Below are 25,032 nucleotides of genomic sequence, written 5' to 3' on the forward strand. Positions count from 1 at the left end.
TGTCTTTAATATATCCTTCTACGTGCCGTGGCAATCATTATAAGGTATAACATAATTAACTACATTTTCCTCGCTCTTATTATTAGTACGTTAAAGTCTAATTTCGGTTAATTTGTTGACACGCAAGATGAGTAATATCTGCCATAAAAGACGTCATTCAAAACGTCACGGGTTAAAAGGTCATTGCGAGTAACTATGAAATAAAGGATAAGATAAGATAGAGTCAGACCGTTAAAAGTCTGCAGCGATTTTGATAGCCCACGCAGCGCAAGTGTCATTCTAAACGTCAAACTTTTATGAAATTATGACGTATAAATAACACTTAGATACACTGCGTGGGCTATCAAATCCGCTGCAGACTTTTCATGGTGCGACTATACTCTGAGGTGGATTGGGGTAAGATTGAAAGGGTATTTCATGAGGGGTAAGATGAAACATCGTCCGAATGCCGAAGCAGTCACCCGGGTGACTTCATCTTACCCCTCATGAAAAACGCTTACCCATACTACCCCAATGCGATTTGGGGACTTCACATACACCTTTGAATTTCTACGCAGATGTATGTAGGTTTCCTCACGATGTTTTCCTTCACCGAAAAGCAAGTGGTTAATGTTAATATTTCGTACGTAAGTTCCGAAAAACTCATTGGTATGAGCCAGGATTTGATCCCGCGACCTCCGGATCGAAAGTCGGACGTCATATCCACTCGGACACCACCGCTTAATCCACACATCCGACACACAGACACAATAATAGTTATTTGTTTTACAAGGGGGCAAAGTCGTTGTTTAACCGCTCGTGCTAATATTGATACCCGAGCAAGCGAAAGATTCCAAAATTGAACCACGAGCTTAGCGAGTGGTTCGAAAAATGGAATCTTGAGCGTTGCGATGGTTTCAAAGCACGAGGGTTAAACAAAATTTGCCCCCGAGTGAAACACAAAATTTTTCACCACACCAACCCGAAGCAAATATTAAATGTAAAATATCAAACAAAATCAAACCAAATCAAAACCAAATGAATGTTATTAAATATTTATCATCCAAAATCATCATTTAAAAGTCAATTCTACCAGCAAACATAAGAAAACAACTCAAAATTTGCATTTGATTACTTTGCCTCACATGTGGATAAAATGCAACTTTGCTATTCGTTTTTGAAGTGCAAAGTAATTCTTTCCGAGCTGGTGTGGTGAAAATAATAGTACAGCCGTACAGAAAGGAAACTTCCTACAAAACCGAAGTTTGACAGGGTTTCAGGGCCGAATCATGCTCTCCCTTTCTAGCAAATGGCACTGTCCCTTTCGGCTATTTAGGGTTGTCAAAATTCAAGCCATTTTCTTATCTGTGGTCGTGCCTGCAAAGGGACGTTGTGTCAATGCCGAGCCGAGCGGAGCCGAGTTTGGCCGAAGTCAGGAGTTTCGCGCTCCTGACACAGATCCGTCCATAGTCTAATAAAACATGGTCTTCTCTTCCCAGTGTGACACAAGCCTACGTCACAATAACATGGCCGCTATATCGCTATCGCATATTATCATATAGCGTTGTCGCATGATGACGTAGGCTTGTGTCAGTCACGTGACCACGAAAGAAGAGAGTACCAGGCGGAGTATATTATTATACCATGGATCCGTCGGATAGACTCTTAATCCTCATTTGTTCTTTGCAGACATGGAGACGACATACTCGGCGGAGGAGCTGGCAGCAATGCCGGACCGCATCGCGGCCACGTTCAGCAACCGCTCCGTGTTCGTCACCGGCGGCACCGGCTTCATGGGCAAGGTGCTGGTCGAGAAGCTGCTCAGGTATGTGGTCATCTTCTCCAGCTCCGTGCTTGTCACCACCGGCTTCATGGGCAAGGTGCTGGTCGAGAAGCTGCTCAGGTATGTGGTCATCTTCACCAGCTCCGTGTTGTCACCACCTGTTTATGAGCAAGGTGATCGAGAAGCTCTTCCGGGTATGTGGTCATCTTCACCAGCTCCGTGTTGTCACCACCGGATTCATGGGCAAGGTGCTGGTCGAAAAGCTGCTCAGGTATGTGGTCATCTTCACCAGCTCCGTGTTTTCACCACTGTAGCCCCGTGCTCTAGTCACCACCAGGTTCATGGACAAGGTGCTGGTTGAGAAGATCTTCAGGGTATGTGGTCATCTTCACCAGCTTCGTGTTTTCACCACTGTAGCCCCGTGCTCTAGTTACCACCGGGTTCATGGGCAAGGTGTTGGAGCAGCTTGTCGGCCATCTTCACCAGCCCCATACTGTAGTCACACTAGTCACCACCGGCTTCATGGGCAAAGTGCTGGTCGAGATGCTGCTCAGGTATACATAAAATACACTTCTATATGAGTTAGCTAACAAACGAGCCACCTGGTGGCAAGCAGTCATCGTCCCCAACGTCAGTAGAGCCACTTATGTTATTGACTTTTGAAGACCTTACAAACTTGCTTTTTGAAGAACCATTTATAATTAAATGGAACTTGGAAATTGCACCAAAGGGTAACCCATTTTACATCATACTTACCTACATCATGTAGGTACCATCGCCCACACTGTTAGCTGTCAATCGGTGGACCTTATTACAAAAGGCATAAGGTCCACCGTAGGACAGTTTTTAAGAGTGTTGCTATTTTGTACGTAACTGAGCTATAACCGCGAAAATCGAAGTACGCAAATTGCGGGCATTTTTCTCTGTCACTCTTATTACGCCTTCATTGGAGTAAAAGAGAAAGATCCCCGCAATTTGCGAATTTCGGTTTTCGCGGTAGCCCCTCTGATGCTTTATACTCATCATCAGTTTGACAAAGACAAATATGTCTAGTGTGTTTGGCCGTGAATAATTTTTGACTGATTTATCAATAAGTTGTGGGTTTTCAAAGTAATCTTCTCTTTATACCTACAAATTGGCATACAAATTCAATTGAACTAAACTAGCCTCATAGACCACATGCTTAAATTATCTAATAAAAACTTATAATAGTTCTCAGCAGCTTCTAATGTGAATGCGTTGGTGTTTCCAGGAAGTGTCCGGACATCAAGCAGATCCTGCTGCTGGTGCGGCAGAAGAAAGGCAAGACCCCGCGCCAGCGCATGGAGGACACACTTAACGATCCCGTGAGTATTCTTTATTAACATATTATATAGCTTGTTAGGCCAATCTGAACGTGTACCTACTGACATCAAACCGATATTAGAAAGATATTATCATCTATTGGCTGTCATTCGCGCGGCCGCTCGCACTAATACTTTTGCGGACAAGTCTGAGCGAAATGAACGCGCGAATGACAACTGATATGATTCCAATATCATTCTAATATCGGTCAATGCATGTTCGAATTAGCTTGTATGCATCGTCAGCATTCCGCGAGCCGGAAGGACCAAGGCATGCGTGGGCTATCAAATCCGCTGCAGACTTTTATTGCTGTGACTATACCAAAAATCAGGTAGGTTATCGATTTATCTTATCGCGGCTAATGATATTGCGGAAAACTTAATAGTTGCTGTTATTTTGTACCACTGAAACGGTTCAAGATAATGCGATTTTCGTTACATTGCGGTAGTCGATCGACTGAATTAAGTGTAGGTACTCTTTTCTTTAGTTAGCAATGTACTTGTCGAAAATTGCATGAAAGTTCTTGAATTGTCTAAATGAGGCTTGATAGATCAATCTTAAAAAGTAGTATACCCGTGAATTGCTTATGCATATGAAAGGTTAAGAGTATTGATAGTATAGGCATTTCTAGTGAATGATGAGTAACCTCAACAGTCCACTTAACCGAGTTTACCAGCGCCCCTGAGAATGATGTTGCAACGGCCGTTGACATTTTCAGACGAAACCACACGTCTCATTCAACTTTAACGTAGTTATTATCTGTGAATGTGACCACAAATACCTGGGGCCAAATTCGACATGTACAACTGTCAGATTTCGCATCCACGTCAAATCAACAGTTGATTTTATCGCATACTGAGTGTTGATTCCATCAACGGTGGATAATATCATTTGGTACAACCAAAACTCAACTCTAAACTAAGGGTGGTTTGGTCTGGTTTGCTTGTCACCCTAACTGTGGATTGTTAATGTCAAATTTTGACATTGTACGTATTCGAGAACTTATGATTTTTCCCACATCAACGGGAGATCAACACGATACGTCAAACGTCGCTTGTCGAATAGGGGTCATGTTAGGGTATTTTGCTTGTATTGTGTCTCAAGCTTCGAGCAACACCGGCTTCCGACACGTCGGAAGGGAGGGGCCCAAGCGATATCTCACCGTACAAATCTTTCTGCCATTTTTCGCGGGGGGAAAGGTGCACACAGACGCACTTCTCACACACTTACATACAAAATCCAATCTGTAATGACGACACAAATACATAGAAAATGACGCACGTCAAAGACAAATCTTGCAAACCTCGATCTCTTTTTGAGTACGGACGAGTGACTAGTGTCACAATACGCACACTAACACATTTTCGTTGAAGTATGTCATTGTATTCTGAGATGAGAAGTCGGATTTGTCGCTCGACCGATCCGCAATTTGTACTGAGCGAGCAAAATCGATAAATCCAACAATTACTTGAGACTAAAATATAATAATTGTATTTTCTCAAACATGCAATGAAATATTGATGTTATGTTCCTTATAATAGGCTGCGAAGTATGACGTTTCAGGTGCGGCTAGGACAAAAGGTCGTTAATGGGATTTCATACAAATCTTGCAGGCCTAGGCCGGCAAAGTCCTCTTTTTTAATTTTCATTTCACAGATATTTGTGACACAGCATCGTGGCATTCATCCATTAAAAAAAACCCAGAGGCAGTATTTGCTTTATGGTTCGTAATGACACTCTGCCACTACGCTTATAAAAAAAAAACAAAACACAATGTTTGCTATAATTTGCAGTTTTATTTGTATAAAATCAACATGAACTTAATAAATAATACATCATTAACCAAATTCTATAATTTTAAATTATAAATTTAACTACATAAATTAAATTAAATTACATTTAAAATATTTCGTCTAAACGTTAGCGGTAATAAGGTCTACTCAAACACGCCACGGTCACGGTCTATTTTTTTTTTAATTGTTATGGAGGCAAAGTTGATAAATTATCATTCTGTTTTATTGGATTTATGGTGCGTTGTTGATTTTTTTACTTTAATATGAGTTCCGACGAAATAATGAAATTAATATTAATTGTAATCGTAGGTGTTGGAATTGGCAGCGTAAGCAGAATTGATTTTAAATAACTTGCTGCCTCTGCCGCCAACTTAAAGACGAAGTATGTATATGGTTGCTTATGGCAATTTTATTATTTGAGAAACTAAGAAAAATGGCTTACAGTTTATTAAAAGCAGTTTTGTGGCATATTTTAAATGAATGTAACTACAAATTCGTCAACATTGTGGAAATTATACTTATTTACTCCATGCATAAAGCAACGATGTATGTGAAACATGATATCAACATGAAAGACTATGTAAACTTATGTGACGAAAACGACAGTCAGACGGATACAAGGCGAAAAAATCAAAGATACATGAAAATATACGGGTAGTAAAGATACACGACTCTTGTAAAACATACGCGTGATAATGATATAGGTACGTGTTGGTTATATTTTGGGTGTAGTTTACTTTTAGTTTTTTCTATAAATAAAACTTCGTGGATTTTTTATTTTATTTATTTCATTGCATGTTTGAGAAAAGCACTATACATACCTCGGCGGGAAATGGGGTTGCCCGCGCTCAGACCTATCCGGCCTCGCTTCGCTCGGCCGTCTATATGTCTTCGGCCGGCAACCCCTTTCGTCCCGGCCTCTGTAGTAATGTACTATTAAATGTAATTTAACGTATGATATGTAAAAAAAATATTACATGTGAAATGTAAAACACTTTCTTTTTGTAAATTTGATGTCCCCGACCTCTTTTTATAACAAAAAACCGAGCAAACAGGCATTTTTGTGCAGCAGTGTTCACGCGCGCGTCTGGACTCGGTCTAGTGTAGGGTTGCCATACGTCCCGGTACGCCGGGACATGTCCTGGTTTGAAGCATGATGTCCCGGTGTCCCGGCCCATAAGCAAATTGTCCCGGTTTATAAATCATAGTTATTTAGTAGGGGGCATTGAGACAGACAGACGGCCCGACGGTCAACAAAGTGATCCTATATGGGCTCCGTTTTTTTCCTTTTGAAGTACGAAATCCTAAAAATCTACCTACTATTATCTCGAAAAAATTTCGCGCTCGCTTCGCTCGCGTTTTCATTTAGGTACCTACATTATTTGTGACAGTCAAGTTGAAATTTGGTACACATATATTATGTCAATCTATAACCCGAAGACGGACATGTAACGTAAATAAAATGAATTTTAAACATAGGGGTCACTTATTGGGGGGTAAATGAGACACTTAATAAACAAAGTTTTGCAAACTATATGGTGTTATATATCAAGTGATAGAGCTGTGGGAATCTCAAATATATTTTATTAATAATTTTAAGATTAATAGTTTAGAAGTAATTTAAGTAAATAGACTAAAAATTACCACTTCCCCTCTTTATCTCCGAAACTACTAAAATTAAAAAAAAACTAAATAGTTCCTTACCTATAGATGAGAGAAAAACCTATTAGAAATAAGGTACTTGCGCCTAATAAGGCCCACTATTAATTTAATTTTTTATATTTTTCATTTTTGATATGAACTTGCAATTTTGTCTATGGTACTAACCAAACATGGGCGAGAAATTTAAACTCATTTACACTTATAAAAGTATGAAATTTTGAAATTGAGCAAGCTTTAAAACTGGGCCTTATTAGGTGCAAGTACCTTATGCAGTCAAGCGTGCGTCGGACTTATTACTTAGTTTTTGATCGTCCCTTACGGGTCTTTTTTAAACATTTCACTCACGTTTCACATCAAAATATACATTGTTGAAAATTTCGTAATGTACGGAACCCTTGGAAGGCGAGTCCGACTCGCACTTGGCCGGTTTTCGTTAAATGTCCCGATCTGAGCCCCCACACTTATGGCAACCCTAGTCTAGTGAAAAATCCAAGTGCAACTAGTTTTATTACCCGCGCTAGATTAAATTGACGTGCTAATCTTGTACCTCGGCAGAGGGGAAATAGTGCGAATGCCGCCTCCCTTCCGTGTTGCTCGAAGGTCTCAAGTGATTATCGATTTCTTCTATATAAAATTCTACTAATCAGGATCATCAAATTCTTGTTTATGTATATATTTTGGGGATCTATCTCTGAAACGGCACTAACGAATTCGACGAAAGTTGCTATAGTTACGGGGGTTTTCGGGGGCGAAAAATCGATCTAGTTAGGTCTTATCTCTAAGAAAACGCGCATTTTTGAGTTTTTCTAATACCTTTAAACGACCAATTCTTGTTTATGTAGGTACGAGTATATATATTTCGGGTCTAACGATTTCGATGAAATTTGATCGATTATCTAGCTAGTTCTTATCTCTGAGAAAACGCGCGTTTCGAGTTTTCTTATATTTTCCGAGCAAAGCTCGGACTCCCAGATATTCCTAATAAAATGTGTAAATATCAATACATACCATAGGTACCTAGCAATGCACGCACGAGAAGTTTCCAAAGTTGCGAAACTTTCCACATGAGAAATTCTCGGTAACTTCTGAGAATGTTCTCGAGAACGAGAATTTATTTATTTATCGTAGTTTATACCATGAATATTCACGATTGTTTAGGTGTAGTCCTTACCCCCAGAAAATTCAGACTTTTGGTCGTCCGCTTCCGGTCAGAAAAATGTATGACGGCCCGGCCAAACGGTCAGACTTAGGTGGGGGGTGCTCGACCAAATGTCATAGAGGGACCCTGGCAGTTTTTGACGCCGCCATTTTTTTTCAATATTGCCGACGTTTTTTTTAAACTTTTTTAATTTTGTCCTAGCGCGCTGAAATTTTGGTCACGGAATCTCGGGGTCCCCTAGATACCTATGAATAATTTTTTTTTTGAAAAATGCTACAATTGCGGGAAAACTTGCTACTTTTATTTTGTATGGCAACTTTTAAACGGTGCGTGATAGGTGGGGGGTGCTCGACCAAATGTCATAGAGGGCCCCGAGACAAAACAAACTGCATTAAAAAAAATCAAAATGGCCGACATTTTTTTTTAATTTTTTCAAGTTGGTCCGAGCGCGCTGAGATTTGGCATGGCGGGAGATAGAGGCCTCTAGATTCTAATGAAACAAAAAAAAAAGCTTTGGAAAAAATTGTCGAAAGTCGAAATGTTCTCTGATATACAGTGAGAATTTAAGCAACTTATTGGTAAATTTATCACATCAACAAAATAGCTAACTGTAATAGACAATAATATATGCATAATAACATTTAGTTTTAAGTTATGCCTATTTAAACTTTATTTCGAGTATATTCTCTTGTTTAAACAATAATTTCCATGTTGCAGGAATGTTCTGAGAACATTCTCGAGAACGTTTCCGCTTTTTGGGAATGTTCTGCAATTTGTACATTGCTATAGGTACCTATAAAAAAATCAATTTTGCGATACCGTCTCTTAACGAATACCCTTAGCTTCATACAGAGGAGGCTCAATTTACAACTGTCAAATAATACATAATGCATAATAATAATACATAATGGGCTATAGGTCATTGCCCCCAAAAAACCTAAGAACATAAACATAGCCAAGCGTGGCTCACTCCGCGATTTCGTTGCGTCGCAACAAGTACATCCGTCCCACACCAATTTTGGTGGCTAGCCATAAGCTGCGCGTGGCGCTTGCGCCACATGCTTTACATCAATAGAACTCGCAAACTTTTTTCGAAAATTTATAGCGAGTATATTGAAACGCAATACATGCTATTTGCTTACAAATACATAAGTAAGTTATACAAAACCTACAAAACATAAAAAACTAAATCTAAAAATAAATAAAACTAATCTAAAAATATATTCGACACAGTTATTTGCCTACGGAGTTGATATCACTATGACATTTTAAAATTTGCGAGTTCTATTGGTCAAAAGCAGGTCAAGACCATATTTGTTTACATTCTAGACTTAGACTAGAGAGAGCTTTACACATGTTACCTAATCAAAACAGAAAAACTAATTGGAAATGCGACCTTCAGACTTCATTACAGTTAGATCCTCATGATGTCATGTAAGTAATGTTAGTATCGAAGTCGGAAGATGAAATCTAGGCCTATATCAAGGTTAGGCTATGTCACAGAATAAATGATAGTACTAGGTACAGAAGACTCACTCTCTAACAAAACGCGTCTGTCACGATAAGCACAGATATGGCCGCTAGGTGGCGACAGCGCCATGCGCGGCTTATGGCTAACCACCAAAATTGGTGTGGAACGGATGTACTTTTAGCTACCTGTAGCAAAGCGACGAAATCACGGAGTGAGCCACGCCTGGTATCACGTAAAAGATCCGTTTGCGTGATCCATTTCAAAAATGTCTGCGCGCAACCATCACAAGACCTTCACAATCTCAAGGTCGGCAAATTTGGCCAAGCTGGTTGCCCAACCGATTGGGCAAGCCTGAGCATGGGCGAGCCAAGGCCACAAAATAACTAGTACTACCCAAGGCTGCGGCCGTGGCACACGGATCATGGTACATGTTCATCTCACGATTATTGACTTTTTGCAATGTCGATATTTGCATTTGATAAAACTTTTAAAAAAACCTGCCAAGTGTGAGTAGGGGGCGATTTTTGAAATTCCATCGCTCGATTTCGTACTCGGAAATCGGTGGTAAACAGCGATATACTAATTTTTGGAATACGAGCGATAGAAATTTGGAATCTAATGGTATTGACCACTCGTTTTCAATTGTATTAGTAGAATTTAAATGCCCAGTAGTGGAGATATTATTGAACGAAATACACCAAATCGAGCGGCCGAATTTCAAAAATCGGCCCATAGGACTCGCGCACGAAGGGTTCCGTACTATTACACAAAAATGGGGGAAAATCTCGTTTGTTGTATGGGAGCCCCACTTATATATTTATATTCTGTTTTTAGTATTTGTTGTTATAGCGGCAACAGAAATACATAATCTGTGAAAATTTCAACTGCCTAGCTACCTATCGCGGTTCATGAGATACAGCCTGGTGACAGACAGACAGACGGACAGCGGGGTCTTAGTAATAGGGTCACATTTTTACCCTTTGGGTACGGAACCCTAAAAAGTACCTAGGTAAGGTTATATTGTAAACTAGTACTTATATGTATATGTACTCCACGCGCCTCGCTTTTATGAAGTTGATGTTCATATCAATGGCAGTCATTTAATTGACAAACAGAAACGTATTTTTTAAAAGCGGTAATACCTTTTTACCCGACTACGGCAACGCAAAAGGAGGGTTTTGTTTTTATATAGAATGTTACCTACATTTCGCAAGCTTCGTGCAGAATGGCGCGACCGCTTTCCTGGCTCATATGGGCGACTTGTTTGTCCAAACCTGATATTGGTTGAGAAATGAGTGACACGATTAAAACACTTCAATTTGACGGGTTTTTTGTACAAAAGCTACTCTGGAAATCGGTTAAAATGTAGCCTGTATCCCGTCTATATTAGGTTGATCCAAAAATACGGTATCAATTTTTTTCGGCATATTGTTGATTTATATATATCTTTTCTAAATTTCTGTAGGTAGGTACTTATCTTTTTTTATGTCGTTGCATAGCATTTTATTATTATTATTTTTTTACAAACGGTTGCGTTTGAGTATAAAAGCTAAAATAATAGGTATGTTTTGAAGATTATACATTTAGTTTTAGTTAAATGAGTACCTAGTTTAAATTTTTAACATTTTGTAAAATATGTATAAAAAAGTAAGAAAAATATTACTTCAAAATATTAGTTTCCGTATTTTTGGGCCGTCCTGTATGAACCTAGTGCAAATACGTTTGTTTTTAAATCTGGACTGGACAGCTAGGTATCTCTCCACTACCTACATATCTACACCTACGTGTACTACCTACGCCTACGCATTTTAAAAATAATCTAACACTAGTAGTTCGTTTTTTAGCATTAGAAAGAACTTGAAAGAAGGTAAGCGATCTTGACATGTCTCTTAAATTGAATAACGCTTTTTATAAATCAATAACTATTACTTATGAAAGCATATTAAGAATATAAAGGACTTATATATTACCTTCGGCGTCGAGACACTAGGTCCGTGGGGTAGGGGGCTCGGGGGCTCCACAAGGAGCTCAGCAAACGCCTAAGGCAGGCCACAGGTGACCCTCGCGCGGGCAGCTTTCTCGCGCAAAAATTGGCCATAGCAATCCAGCGCGGGAACGCTGCCTGCGTGATGGGCACCTTACCAAGGGCGCAAACTTTTGATAGTTTTGATAGGTATTTTTAATTTTTAGCTTTAGTTTTTAGTTGTAGTTAATTTTAGTTTTGTATTCATTTCATAACACTCATTTTACAATAAATGAGTTTTCCCCCCATAATATAAATGATCGTATTAGATTCATAATTGTTACATATTTGTCGTAACTTATTTTTAAAACGAGTTTTTCAATTAAAAGACAGATCAAGATTGTTTACCTTATTTCTAATGCTAGAAAAACCAACTATATTCAATGTGCAGGTAATTATGATAATACAATGTCATTAACAATACATGTTCCGCAAATAAATAAATAAATATATAAATAAATAAATAAATAAATAAATAAATAAATAAATAAATAAATAAATATTGGGGACATCTTACACAGATCAACCTAGCCCCAAATCGTAGACAATAGTGTACAGTCGCCATCAGATATATCGGAGCGGCCAAGGTGTTCACAAATATCTGAACACGCCTCTATTGTCAGGGCGTTAGAGTGCGTGTTCAGATATTGTGAACACCTTGGCCGCTCCGATATATCTGATGGCGACTGTACAATTAGGTTTAGACATGAGACCTAACAATGTGAGTCAATGACCTATTATCAGTTCCGATTTAAAAAGAAGAGGTTCTCATTCGTTAAAGTCTTTGTTAGGGTTCCGTACCGCAAAAGGAATAAACGGAACCCTTATAGGATCACTCGTACGTCTGTCTGTCCGACCCCCCCCCCCCCTTCCTACCCCTTTATCTCTGAAACTACTGGGCCTAAAATTTTGAAAATTACACAAAATAGTACATACCATATAGATGGCAGGAAAACCTATTAGAAATGTGCAGTCAAGCGTGAGTCGGACTTAATGTACGGAACCCTTGGAACGCGAGTCCGACTCGCACTTGACCGTTTTTTTTTATAATCCCAGATCCTTCGTAAACGGCTTTTGTTTACAAACATTATTTGACATAGGTATTCCTAATCATTACGTCACACAATTTAACTCAAACACCTAATTATTTTCCAGCTATTCGAAAAGGTCCGCACAATGCGCGGAGGCGTGCAGTCTCTCCTCGACAAGATGACCCTCATCTCAGGAGACGCCAGCGAACCAGATCTCGGCCTCAGCCCTGCTGATCGTCAGAAGATCCTTGAAGAGACTGACATCATCATACATGCTGCCGCTACCATCAGGTACCATCATTAAGTCACTTTTGATTTTAAGCATAGTCCGAGTCTGGTAAGATGACCCTCATCTGAAGAGACGCCAGCAAACTAGACCTCAGCCTCAGCCCTGCTGATCGTCAGAGGATCCTTCAAGAGAACTGACACCATCATACATGCTGCCGCTGCCATCAGGTACCATCATTAAAGGGTCATTCCATAATGAACGCTACCAAGGGTCCAAAAATGAAAATTGGATTAAGAAGTCTACACTAACCACAGTAACCACCTACTTACTACAGCTGTATTCAAATATAGGGTACTTGGATAATAAAGTGTGTTATTTTTCAGATTTGACGAAGAGCTGAAGAAGGCAGTAATGCTGAACGTGCGCGGAACCAAGCTGATCGTGCAGCTCGCTAAGGAGTGCAAGCATCTGCAGGTAATATAACACTTTATACCAGGGGTCTCCAAACTCCGGCCCGCGGGCCAAATCCCGCCCGCGACGCTTTCAATCCGGCCCGCCGAGACCCAAAGCGTCCGGCCCGCGGGAGCTAGGCTCCAGGGATTCAGCACTACTCAGCTGAAACGTCGGAATTTAAGGTAAAAACAATGAAATTATATCGCGTTAAAGCCGTTTGTGTAATTAAAATATATCTGCAGGCAATTGCTATTACATTTGGCTAGGGGTTTATTATTACGAAATAGTTTGACGACCGGTCTGGCCTAGTGGGTAGTGACCCTGCCTGCGAAGCCGATGGTCCTGGGTTCGAATCCCAGTAAGGGCATTTATTTGTATGATGATACAGATATTTGTTCCTGAGTCATGGGTGTTTTCTATGTATTTAAGTATTTGTATATTATATATATCGTTGTCTGAGTATCCACAACACAAGCCTTCTTGAGCTTACTGTGGGACTTAGTCAATCTGTGTAAGAATGTCCTATAATATAATATTATAATATATAGTTTATGAATTTATTTCCGATACCGAAACAAGGAATATCCTTATCCTTAATTATTGCTGTTCGCCGCTTAGACTAAAAATACTGGACAAATGCAAGTCGGACTCACCCACCGAGGGTTCCGTACTTTTTAGTATTTGTTGTTATAGCGGCAACAGAAATACATCATCTGTGAAAATTTCAACTTTCTAGCTATCACGGTTCATGAGTTACAGCCTGGTGACAGACAGCCGGACGGACAGATAAACGGACAGGAGCATCCCACGGGCTGTCCCGTACAAACGCATTTTATTTCCTGTGTTGCGACTTTTTTTTCGGCATTTAAAGTAGCCAATTCTTTTTCTGTGCATAATTTTGACCATTTGTCATAGAAAAGGGAACTCTTGAATGTACCTGTAAATCTTCAGAAAATCGCGTTTGTACGGGACAAATGGTAGACAATTTCATGGAATGCTCCACAGTGGATTCTTAGTAATAGGATCTCGTTTTTACCCTTTGGGTACGGAACCCTAAAAATGGAGACTTAGGAGAGGTTAATAGTTATTTGTTTTACAAGGGGGCAAAGTTGTTGTTTAACCGCTCGTGCTAATATTGATACCCGAGCAAGCGAAAGATTCCAAAATTGAACCACGAGCGTAGCGAGTGGTTCGAAAAAAAATGGAATCTTGAGCATTGCGAGGGTTTCAAAGCACGAGGGTTAAACAAAATTTGCCCCCGAGTGAAACACAAAATTTTTCACCACACCAACCCGAAGCAAATATTAAATGTAAAATATCAAACAAAATCAAACCAAATCAAATCCAAATGAATGTTATTAAATATTTATCATCCAAAATCATCATTTAAAAGTCAATTCTACCAGCAAACATAAGAAAACAACTCAAAATTTGCACTTGATTACTTTATTGCCTCACATGTGGATAAAATGCAACTTTGCTATTCATTTTTGAAGTGCAAAGTAATTCTTTCCGAGCTGGTGTGGTGAAAATATATTTTTGGGTCTCTACTGTTTCCCAAATAGTTTTAAATCATAATGTATTGTTTGCCCGAATTTTCGTTTGTCATAATTGGTTTTTCTCGGAAACGCGTAACTTTTCAGGAATGCCATAAAACAAACCTAACCTAACCTAACCCATCTATAGAATAACCTTACGAAAATCCTGAAAAGTTAATGGTTTCAGTTTTATGACTAACGATAATATGACAAACAATACATTATGACTTAAAACTTTATGGGAAACAAAGGGACTCCTATATTTTTAAACTGAACGTGACGCTTTTAACACAGATTATATTGAAGTGACTGATCTCTAAATTAAGTTCTGCAATAACCAACAATCACTACACCTTATAAACCAAAGTCCAAAACCGCCTACTTTATGCAAAGTGTTATTTTTCACTTTTTGACATCTATCAATAAGGATATTTGGACTACGTCCTATAGCAGCAACATCACCATTAAAAAGGACTTTTACACTATGTAACAATAAAAACTTGTTTTTTTTTTAATTAAAATTATCTCTGAAACTAGGCGAATTTCAAAAAAGTTTATAGGACATTTTTGTCTCTAAATATCAGGAATTACGCTGTTAAAATTATTCGGTTTCCTCATGTTACACCGTGTAGACAGATCTTTAATCCTTTCGTTCGACTATACTTTGAAGTTATGTTGAAACTATTTTATCTTATGGTATTATTTGTGTCTTGCAGCTGATGATACACATTTCGACCGCCTACTGCCATCTTCACGAAAAGCTTTTAGAAGAAAAACCCTACCCTCCCCCCGCCGACCCCCACCAGGTCATACAATCCATGGAATGGATGGATCAAGCGACAGTAGCCGCTGTGACTCCCACGTGAGTATACCAACACACACAAGATGATGGCAGAGCTAACAAATGGAGACACAGAAACAGAAATCTAGTCGGTGATAACATACAGATGCAACTAGGGCTCAGAACCGGTATTGAAATACCTGTTAATACCGTTCCAAAACCGTTATATTATTTCGTTCACTAAGAAATCGTTAATTGATGGAACGCGAACTAACAAATTTCGCTCTCTCTCCTAACCGGTAAGAAGAGGGAACGGAACTTTATGGTTGGCAGGAAACGATATAATACCGGTTACGCTTGGTTTTCGGAGACTCTCGGTTAAACTCGTTGTCATACGTGAAAGAGATAGCACTCGTTCTATCACGCTTCGATTTTTTTCAATTTAACCGGTTAATTTTGTTCCTTGAGAACGAAATGAGAACGTATATAGCATAAACCGTTATCTCAAAAGAATAGTTCTTTAACCGGTAACCACAAACGGAAACGAAATCCTTTTCGTTCCCGGGCGAATGAACGAAACCGGTTTGACAAATGAGAACGGTTTCCGAGCCCTGGATGCAATAACTTGTTAGGGGCAGTCAGAATCCCCACGAAAAATGCTACTGACTAAAGTGCACACTACACAGTCTGTTATTATGTCATGGGTACCTAATATAATTATATACACTTTGTATACAGATAATTCGATTATTTCGACGACCGGTCTGGCCTAGTGGGTAGTGACCCTGCCTATGAAGCCGATGGTCCCGGGTTCAAATCCTGGTAAGGGCATTTGTATTATGATACAGATATTTGTTCCTGAGTCATGGTTGTTTTCTATGTATTTAAGTATTTATATTATATATATATATATATTATATATATCGTTGTCTGAGTACCCACAACACAAGCCTTTTTGAGCTTACCATGGGGCTTAGTCAATTTGTGTAAAAATGTTTAAAAAAAAAAACAGATCACTGGCTTACCGTTGGCTCAAGTAGTGAATTAGTGATGTTCTACAGGAAGAGTGTTATCGTACCTATTATGCTTATTTCTCGTACACCAATGATTACATCGAGTACATTATGTTCACAGGTTACTGCAAAAGCTGCCCAACTCGTACGCGTTCACGAAGGCTCTAGGTGAAGCGATCGTCGTCGAGGCTATGAACGAGATCCCAGCTGTCGTGTTGCGGCCCTCTATCGGTGAGATATCCTTATTTGTTATGTTGTTACTTATATCAAAATAAGGTTAAAATAGGGTTACTAGCGCCATCTACACACAAGATGATGGCAGCGCTAACAAATGACGACACAGAAACGCGGTCGAAACAGAAATCTAGTCGGTGAGGGAACATATAGACGCAACCAGGGCTCGGAACCGGTATTGAAATACCTGTTAATATCGTTCCATAACCGTTATATTATTTCGTTCACTAAGAAACCGGTTAATTGATGGAACGCGAACTAACAAATTTCGTTCTCTCTCCTAACCGGTAAGAAGAGGGAACGGAACTTTATGATTCGCAGGAAACGGTATAATACCGGTTACTCTTGGGTTTCGGATACTCTCGGTTAAACTCGTTGTCATACGTGAAAGAGATAGTAATATTTACTCGTTCTATCTTCGCTTCGGTTAATTTCGTCCCTTGAGAACGAAATGAGAACGTATATAGCATAAACCGTTATCTCAAAAAAACAGTTCTTTAACCGGTTACTGTAAAAGCTGCCCAACTCGTACGCGTTCACGAAGGCTCTCGAAGCGATAGTCGTGGAGGCTATGAACGAGATACCAGCTGTCGTGTTGCGGCCCTCTATCGGTAAGCATGCTGATTTATGAGTAACAAGAGGCGCGGCTAACTCCGCAATTTCGTCGCTTTGCTACAGGGTGGCTACAGGTAGCTAAACGTACATCCGTTCCACACCAATTTTGGTGGCTAGTCAAAAGCCGCGTGTAGTGCTGTCGCCACCTAGCGGCCATATCTGTCCTGATCGTAACAGACGCGTTTTGTTAGAAAGTGAGTACTTACTGACGGCTTAGAACCTCTTAGCCTTCGGAGAGACGTTGGCTCTCTTTGCATGTTCTACCGTCTGTACAATGGGGAATGCTCGGAAGAACTTTTTGATTTGGTGCCATCGTCTCGTTTCTATCACTGCACCTCCCGCCAAAGGAGGAAAGTTCATCCCCACTTCTTAGATACATGGCACATCAAGAATAAGCGGGCATCTCGCTCGTTTCTTCCCAGAACGTGCAGAATGTGGAATGAGTTGCCTCCTGAGGTATTTCCTTTGCGCTACGACATGGGATTCTTCAAGAAGCGGGTATTTAGGGTTCTCAAGGGTCGGCAACGCTTAAGTGGCTCCTGTGATGTTGCTTATGTCCATGGGCGACGATGACCGCTTCCCATCAGGCGGCTCGTCTGCTCGTTTGCTGACTATTACATAAGAAAAAAATTCTTAAATTGTTTATACGACAACGGTTTCACTCACTTGAATTTTTAGTCGCTATTGGCGACATGTTTCGGGCCCGTCGGGGGTCCTTCCTCAGGCTCGAGGCAGGGGAGGTTGTGCACGAGTTGCAGCCGCCGCGAGCACTCGAGCCTGACGAAACCGTTGTCGTATAAACAATTTAAAATATGTCTCACGAAAGTTTAATATCGATTAAAAAAATTCTTCTAACTGTTTAGAAGAAATTGTTGTTGTTGTCTGTTTGTTTGTGTTGTGTTTTAACTCTTTGTGTGTTTGTGTGTGTTGTGCTGTTTGTTTACATTCTGTAATGTATGTGTTTGTTTCCAGTGATCCCGATTTGGCAAGAGCCGATCCCCGGCTGGACTGACAACATTAACGGGCCCACTGGATTGCTCATTGGTAAGTCGCACTTTTGATTAATAAAATGATAAATAAATAAATATTATAGTATATTCTTACACAGATTGACTAAGTCCCACAGTAAGCTCAAGAAGGCTTGTGTTGTGGGTACTCAGACAACGATATACAGGGTTTTTGGTACATCGTTTGCCAAATTAAAACGGCAGATAGGTTGAGTCATTTGCTATCTTCTCAGGCCTAGAAATTTTTAATTTGGCGTAATTTTTTTTTCACTTCTAACTATGCCAGTTTTTCGTAAATTTCAAATTTTTACTTGCATAGTAGTAAATAAATAAGTTCAAAAACTAAAACCCGACTACTGCAAATCGCGCTCTAAAAAGTATGAAACAAGATAGAATTCTTATCTAAAATTATCAAGCAGGAAATATTATAAATGTTACCATTTTTTTTTATAAAAAAATACAACGTAATATAATTTACTGAATTTTTTATATATTTACAGAGATTCAGAGGATCGCCGTGGTCGTATGCCACGATTATAAACTTGAAAGTAATGTGGCATACGACCACGGCGATCCTCTGAATCTCTGTAAATATATAAAAAAATCAGTAAATTATATTACGTTGTATTTTTTTATAAAAAAAAATGGTAACATTTTTAATATTTCCTGCTTGATAATTTTAGATAAGAATTATATCTTGTTTCATACTTTTTAGAGCGCGATTTGCAGTAGTCGGGTTTTAGTTTTTGAACTTATTTATTTAATTAATTTTGGGGTCATGATTTCGTTACTAACTTTTTGAAGTAACTTTATATTACTTTTGCGAGGGCGTCCTCAGTACAGAAATGCACGCAGAGCGCCGCCTATATCGGGCTACGCCCGACTCCTTTAGTGCCTATGAGGGCGCCGATGGCGGCCGTCTTTGGAACGCGTACGTCGGGCTACGCCCGACTCTTTTAGTATGAGGGCACCGATTCGGCGCCCTGGCTTTGGAACGCGTACGTCGGGTTACGCTCGACACTTTTAGTATGAGGGCGCCGAAGGCGCCCGGCTTTGCAACGCGTACGTCGGGCTCCGCCCGAGTCTTTTAGTATGAGGGCGCCGCAGGCGCCCGGCTTTGGAACGCGTACGTCGGGCTACGCCCGACACTTTTAGTATGAGGGCGCCGAAGGCGCCCGGCTTTGGAACGCGTACGTCGGGTTACGCTCGACACTTTTAGTATGAGGGCGCTTAACGCGTACGTCGGGCTACGCCCGACACTTTTAGTATGAGGGCGCCGAAGGCGCCCGGCTTTGGAACGCGTACGTCGGGTTACGCTCGACACTTTTAGTATGAGGGCGCTTAACGCGTACGTCGGGCTACGCCCGACACTTTTAGTATGAGGGCGCCGAAGGCGCCCGGCTTTGCAACGCGTACGTCGGGCTCCGCCCGACTCTTTTAGTATGAAGGCGCCGAAGGCGCCCGGCTTTGGAACGTGTACATCGGGCCACGCCCGACACTTTTAGTATGAGGGCGCCGAAGGCGCCCGGCTTTGGAACGCGTATGTCGGGCTACGCCCGACTCTTTTAGTATGAGGGCGCCGATTCGGCGCCCGGCTTTCGAACGCGTACGTCGGGCTACGCCCGACTCTTTTAGTATGAGGGCGCCGAAGGCGCCCGGCTTTCGAACGCGTACGTCGGGCTACGCCCGACAGTTTTAGTATGAGGGCGCCGAAGGCGCCCGGCTTTGCAACGCGTATGTCGGGCTACGCCCGACTCTTTTAGTATGACGGCGCCGAAGGCGCCCGGCTTTCGAACGCGTACGTCGGGCTACGTCCGACTCTTTTAGTATGAGGGCGCCGAAGGCGCCCGGCTTTCGAACGCGTACGTCGGGCTACGCCCGACTCTTTTAGTATGAGGACGCTGAAGGCGCTCGACTTTGGAACGCGTACGTCGGGCTACGCCCGACACTTTTAGTATGAGGGCGCCGAAGGCGCCCGGCTTTGGAACGCGTACGTCGGGCTCCGCCCGACTCTTTTAGTATGACGGCGCCGATGGCGGCCGTCTTTGGAACGCGTACGTCGGGCTACGCCCGACTCTTTTAGTATGAGGACGCCGAAGACGCCCGGCTTTGGAACGCGTACGTCGGGCTACGCCCGACACTTTTAGTATGAGGGCGCCGAAGGCGCCCGGTTTTGTAACGCGTACGTCGGGCTCCGCCCGACACTTTTAGTATGAGGGCGCCGAAGGCGCCCGGCTTTGGAACGCGTACAGCCAGCTTCGTACGGACAGCGTGCCTCGTCCGTCTCTTGTATGGCTGTTTCATACCTTTTAGCTGATCTAGACTTCTATACCTATTCACGTTATAAATAAAATATTGCAGGTCATTAAAAAAACACCATGTATAGCGGTCAAATAAATTTCTTTTGCAAAAACCTTCTTGTATCGCCGTAGTCGCGTAACACGCGGATATAATCCAGAGCGCTTGTAGATTCATAGTTCGAATCACCTAACCGATAAATTAATGTTTTATCTGGCGTATGCAAGCAAAGCCGGGTGCAAAAGCTAACAATATTTATATATTTGAAATGTGCTAATCGAGCTCTTTCCAATGATGTATAACACATCATCATTACTTAATTTTAGTTTTTTGGTTCGTGACTTTATGACCTCTAGAGGGCGCAGTGTTAATTTTTTTGTGACGCCATATAGCCTATAACCAGCGGACGATTAAGACGATTCGAATGACATATCGTTTGTTAAATTATAATAAGTACTTTAGAAGTTATGAGGGAACAGATGAACATACATACATACATACATACATACCCACATACATACCGGTCAAAATCATAACCCTCCTTTTGCGTTGCCGTAGTCGGGTAAAAAACCATGGCCTATTTTGTTTTTCTAGGCATGAGTAGATAGCAAATGACTCAACCTATCTGCCGTTTTAATTTGGCAAACGACGTACCAAACACCCTGTATATAATATATAAATATGTACTTAAATACATAGAAAACAACATGACTCAGGAACAAATATCTATGTCATCACACAAATAAATGCCCTTACTGGGATTCGAACCCAGGACCATCGGCTTCACAGGCAGGGTCACTTACCCACTAGGCCAGACTGGTCGCCGTAGGCCAGGCTCTCGTTAGACCGGGCCAAAGCTTTCGGCATATCGTTTTCTATGGAAAGCATCACGTGATCGCCTGTCATGTCGTAGAAAAGTAAGCACCGGAAGCTCCGGCCCGGACACGGCCCGGTCTAACGTGAGTTTAATGATATTTCTACCATTGTACAGTCATCAGCAATAGTATCTTACACAACTAGGGCCGCAAAAATATATGACGCGCTCTTATTGCGCTCCAAATAAGAACGTGTCACATATTTTTGCAGCCCTAGTTGTGTAAGATACTATTGCTGATGACTGTACCAATTTATGAACCTCTTGTCTGTATATGATTTATGGATCCTGACCGATTTTTTATTTGTCATCTTTTTAATTTTATTCGGGAACGATTTTTCTGCTCCATACAACACATCCGAGGTTCGAACCCACGATCTTAGATCACCACATATACCTACTCTATGTATATGTACATAGACATATACATAATACATACATTTCTTACATACATACATTTCATACATTTACATACATTTCTTTAATTTTCACGAAAGGTTAAATTTCTTCTCAAAGCCTGCGTTTTTATTTATTTAAACTTTGTTGCACAAAATACTTTTAAAAAAATGTACAAATGGCGGACTTAATGCCAAAAGGCATTGTCTACCAGTCAAATATAGGGCTAAACAAAGATGTAATAAAAATGGTGCAAGAAGAAAAGTAAGATAATTTAATTAGGAACTAATAATATATATATATTTTTTATATATAAATTTTTGTTCCATTGTAATTTACCCTGCCTTATGTACAATAAAGTGTTTACATACATACATACATACATACATACATACATACATACTATTGCAAACAACTGAAAAACATAATAAAGTACATATAATACAATACACAGATAAAATAAATAAAATAAATACAACGGATATACTACTACATAATTCTCACATACTTGCATATTAATATATTTGCGGGTCACTTCTGGATGAGATTGGCTCGGGACCGGGACAAGTGGCGTACTAGAAGAGAGGCCTATGCTCAACAGTGGGCGATAAAGGGCTGATATGATGATGATGATTATATTACGATGGACTAACTACCTAAACTCTTGTTTACAACAACTTGTACTCTTTTTTAATAAACTTAAATCTCCAATAACTCGAAAGTTGATTTAAACCAAGATTTAGACTCCTGAGGGCTTACCGCGAACCGTTCGACGTGTTGCCTCTCTATCGCACTTGTAAATTTGTCCGTAAGGTTGACAGGGAGGCGACACTTCGAACGTGGTTCGCGGTAGGCCCTCTGGTTGTCAGACTTAAATCATTGCAAATGAGCTCTAGAATAAACCCTTTCAAGAATAATTCGAATTACCCGTCGAGTCACCTTGTACATTCTTATCCTCTAGCCATACGTCAAACCTTGCCAAGCAAAATTAAAATTTGATTTTGTCAACACAGAGTTCAAATTAGAATGGAACAGGAGACCTTTTTATAGGTTTCTGGGCGGCTAGAGGTTAAAGTTGAAGTGACCTTTCCATAACTCTTGATGATGTGTTTCAGGGGCCGGTAAAGGCGTCATCAGATCCATGTACTGCAAAAGCAACAGTTATGCCGACTACTTGCCCGTCGACGTATTTATCAACGGCATCATGATTTGCGCCTGGGAATTCATCGAAAATCAGTAAGTAATCATTGGAATTAACTAAAAGAGAAAAAACTTGAGGCTGGTGCCGTTAAAAGATGTTATCGTCTTTCGGTAGATGTCGCTATACGCCACCCATACCCATTAATGTTAAGGTCATGCTGAGCAACTTTTACTATGGGACCAACCCCGAAAACTTGGAAAAAAAATTGATGTTTCATACATTTTGCTGGCCTGATATTTAAATTTCATATGGGAGAGTCAATTTTTTAGGGTTCCGTACCCAAAGGGTAAAACGGGACCCTATTACTAAGACTTCGCTGTCCGTCCGTCCGTCCGTCCGTCCGTCCGTCCGTCTGTCACCAGGCTGTATCTCACGAACCGTGATAGCTAGACAGTTGAAATTTTCACAGATGATGTATTTCTGTTGCCGCTATAACAACAAATACTAAAAACAGAATAAAATAAAGATTTAAATGGGGCTCCCATACAACAAACGTGATTTTTGACGAAAGTTAAGCAACGTCGGGAGGGGTCAGTACTTGGATGGGTGACCGTTTTTTTTTTTTTGCTTTTTTTTGTTTTTTTTTGCTTTATGGTACGGAACCCTTCGTGCGCGAGTCCGACTCGCACTTGCCCGGTTTTTTTTCGCGTTTTCGGTGTTGGTCCATAGTAAACGTTGCCCAGTATGGCCTAAACATTAATGGGTCTCTTTCTTGGCCTTTCCTTCTGATACATACTGTATAATGTAGCAAAATTTCTGGTCGCTCTAATTGTATTAAAATTTCTAGCTACTTCCAGACATAGTTATATGTAGCCTCAACGTTCTTGTCAAATTTTCTGGGATTACAAATGTCGTTTTAAAAAAACAGACCGGAACTTCGATTGCATGGCGGATTTTTCCTTTTTGTCACACCTTGCAAAAAGTAAAACTAATAACACTACTATTTAGTACTTACTTAATTATTTGATTTTTACAGCGTCCAGAACGTGAACATAGTCAATTTCACATCATCAGCAGAGATCAAGGTCACATGGTCAGAGATGATCGACGCGGGTCGAGAGATCATCATGAACCGAGTGCCGCTTAACGGAGTCGCCTGGTAAGTGGACGCTGTAGCCTACGAACGTTTAAATCACATTGTGAACATTTCACATCATCAGCAGAGATCAAGGTCACATGGTCAGAGATGATCGACGCGGGGCGAGAGATCATCATGAACCGGGTGCCGCTTAATGGAGTCGCCTGGTAAGTGGACACTGTAGCCTACGAACGTTTATATCACATTGTCAACAAGTTGAACTTCACATCATCAGCAGAGATCAAGGTCACATGGTCAGAGATGATCGACGCGGGACGAGAGATCATCATGAACCGGGTGCCGCTTAATGGAGTCGCCTGGTAAGTGGACACCTTAGCCTACGAACGTTTATATCACATTGCGAACAGCAAATCCTTCCTTTTCTTCTTCGCGTTGTCACGGCTCATGGGAGCCTGGGGCGCGCTTGACAACTAATCCCATGATTTTGACGTAGGTACTAGTTTTTACAAAAGCGACTGTTGTATGACCTTTCAACCCAGAGGGGAAACTAGGCCTTATTGGGATTAGTCCGGTTTCCTCACGATGTTTTCCTTCACCGAAAAGCAACTGGTAAATATCAAAATGATATATCGTACATAAAATCCGAAAAACTCATTGGTACGAGCCGGGGTTTGAACCCGCGACCTCCGGATTGGAAGTCGCACGCTCTTACTGCTAGGCCATCAGCGCTTCTAGATGGTTGTAAAACGGAAATAATTTCTTGCAGGTACCCTGGTGGTTCGATGAAGCACTCAAGGCTGTATCACAACATCTGCATGGTGTTGTTCCACTGGCTTCCCGCTATGTTGGTAGACTGTCTGCTCTTCATTCTTGGTTACAAGCCGGTGTAAGTGCTATTAAATTAAGCTCTAGTGGTGTCGCATAGCTTATAAGTTAGGTGTCACTAAGATAAAACTCAGTTTTGCTCACGATGTAACATTTCTGTTATGTATGTGTGCGTGAGCGCACCACCCCTCTTCCATTACTAGGTACGTGCATGTGCAAAAAGCAGTGTGTCTATAGCCATCAGTTGTTTCAATGGTGCCCTTCCCAAATACAACATTGTTACC

At 40.8% G+C, this 25,032-nt stretch overlaps 1 protein-coding gene across 2 annotated transcripts in view; it reads left to right on the forward strand.

Annotated features, from left to right (window-relative positions):
* The first annotated feature begins 1,668 nt into the window (after window positions 1–1,668).
* The window catches only part of LOC134677980 (fatty acyl-CoA reductase 1-like), a 32,988-nt gene continuing 9,624 nt past the window's right edge, over window positions 1,669–25,032 (forward strand). Inside the window, exons 1-10 of one of the 2 annotated variants that reach the window (XM_063536413.1) lie at window positions 1,669–1,804; window positions 3,015–3,108; window positions 12,370–12,536; window positions 12,858–12,948; window positions 15,182–15,327; window positions 16,381–16,490; window positions 18,081–18,152; window positions 22,799–22,919; window positions 23,861–23,983; window positions 24,690–24,809. In XM_063536413.1, the coding sequence (XP_063392483.1) occupies window positions 1,671–1,804; window positions 3,015–3,108; window positions 12,370–12,536; window positions 12,858–12,948; window positions 15,182–15,327; window positions 16,381–16,490; window positions 18,081–18,152; window positions 22,799–22,919; window positions 23,861–23,983; window positions 24,690–24,809 (1,178 nt within the window). In that variant the 5' untranslated portion in view covers window positions 1,669–1,670. Of the gene's footprint in view, window positions 1,805–1,846; window positions 1,883–3,014; window positions 3,109–12,369; window positions 12,537–12,857; window positions 12,949–15,181; window positions 15,328–16,380; window positions 16,491–18,080; window positions 18,153–22,798; window positions 22,920–23,860; window positions 23,984–24,689; window positions 24,810–25,032 lie in introns of those variants that run through there. The other variant, XM_063536414.1, reaches the window with a different exon arrangement.

Source organism: Cydia fagiglandana, chromosome 27, assembly GCF_963556715.1.
Source record: "Cydia fagiglandana chromosome 27, ilCydFagi1.1, whole genome shotgun sequence".
Taxonomy (NCBI): domain Eukaryota; kingdom Metazoa; phylum Arthropoda; class Insecta; order Lepidoptera; family Tortricidae; genus Cydia; species Cydia fagiglandana.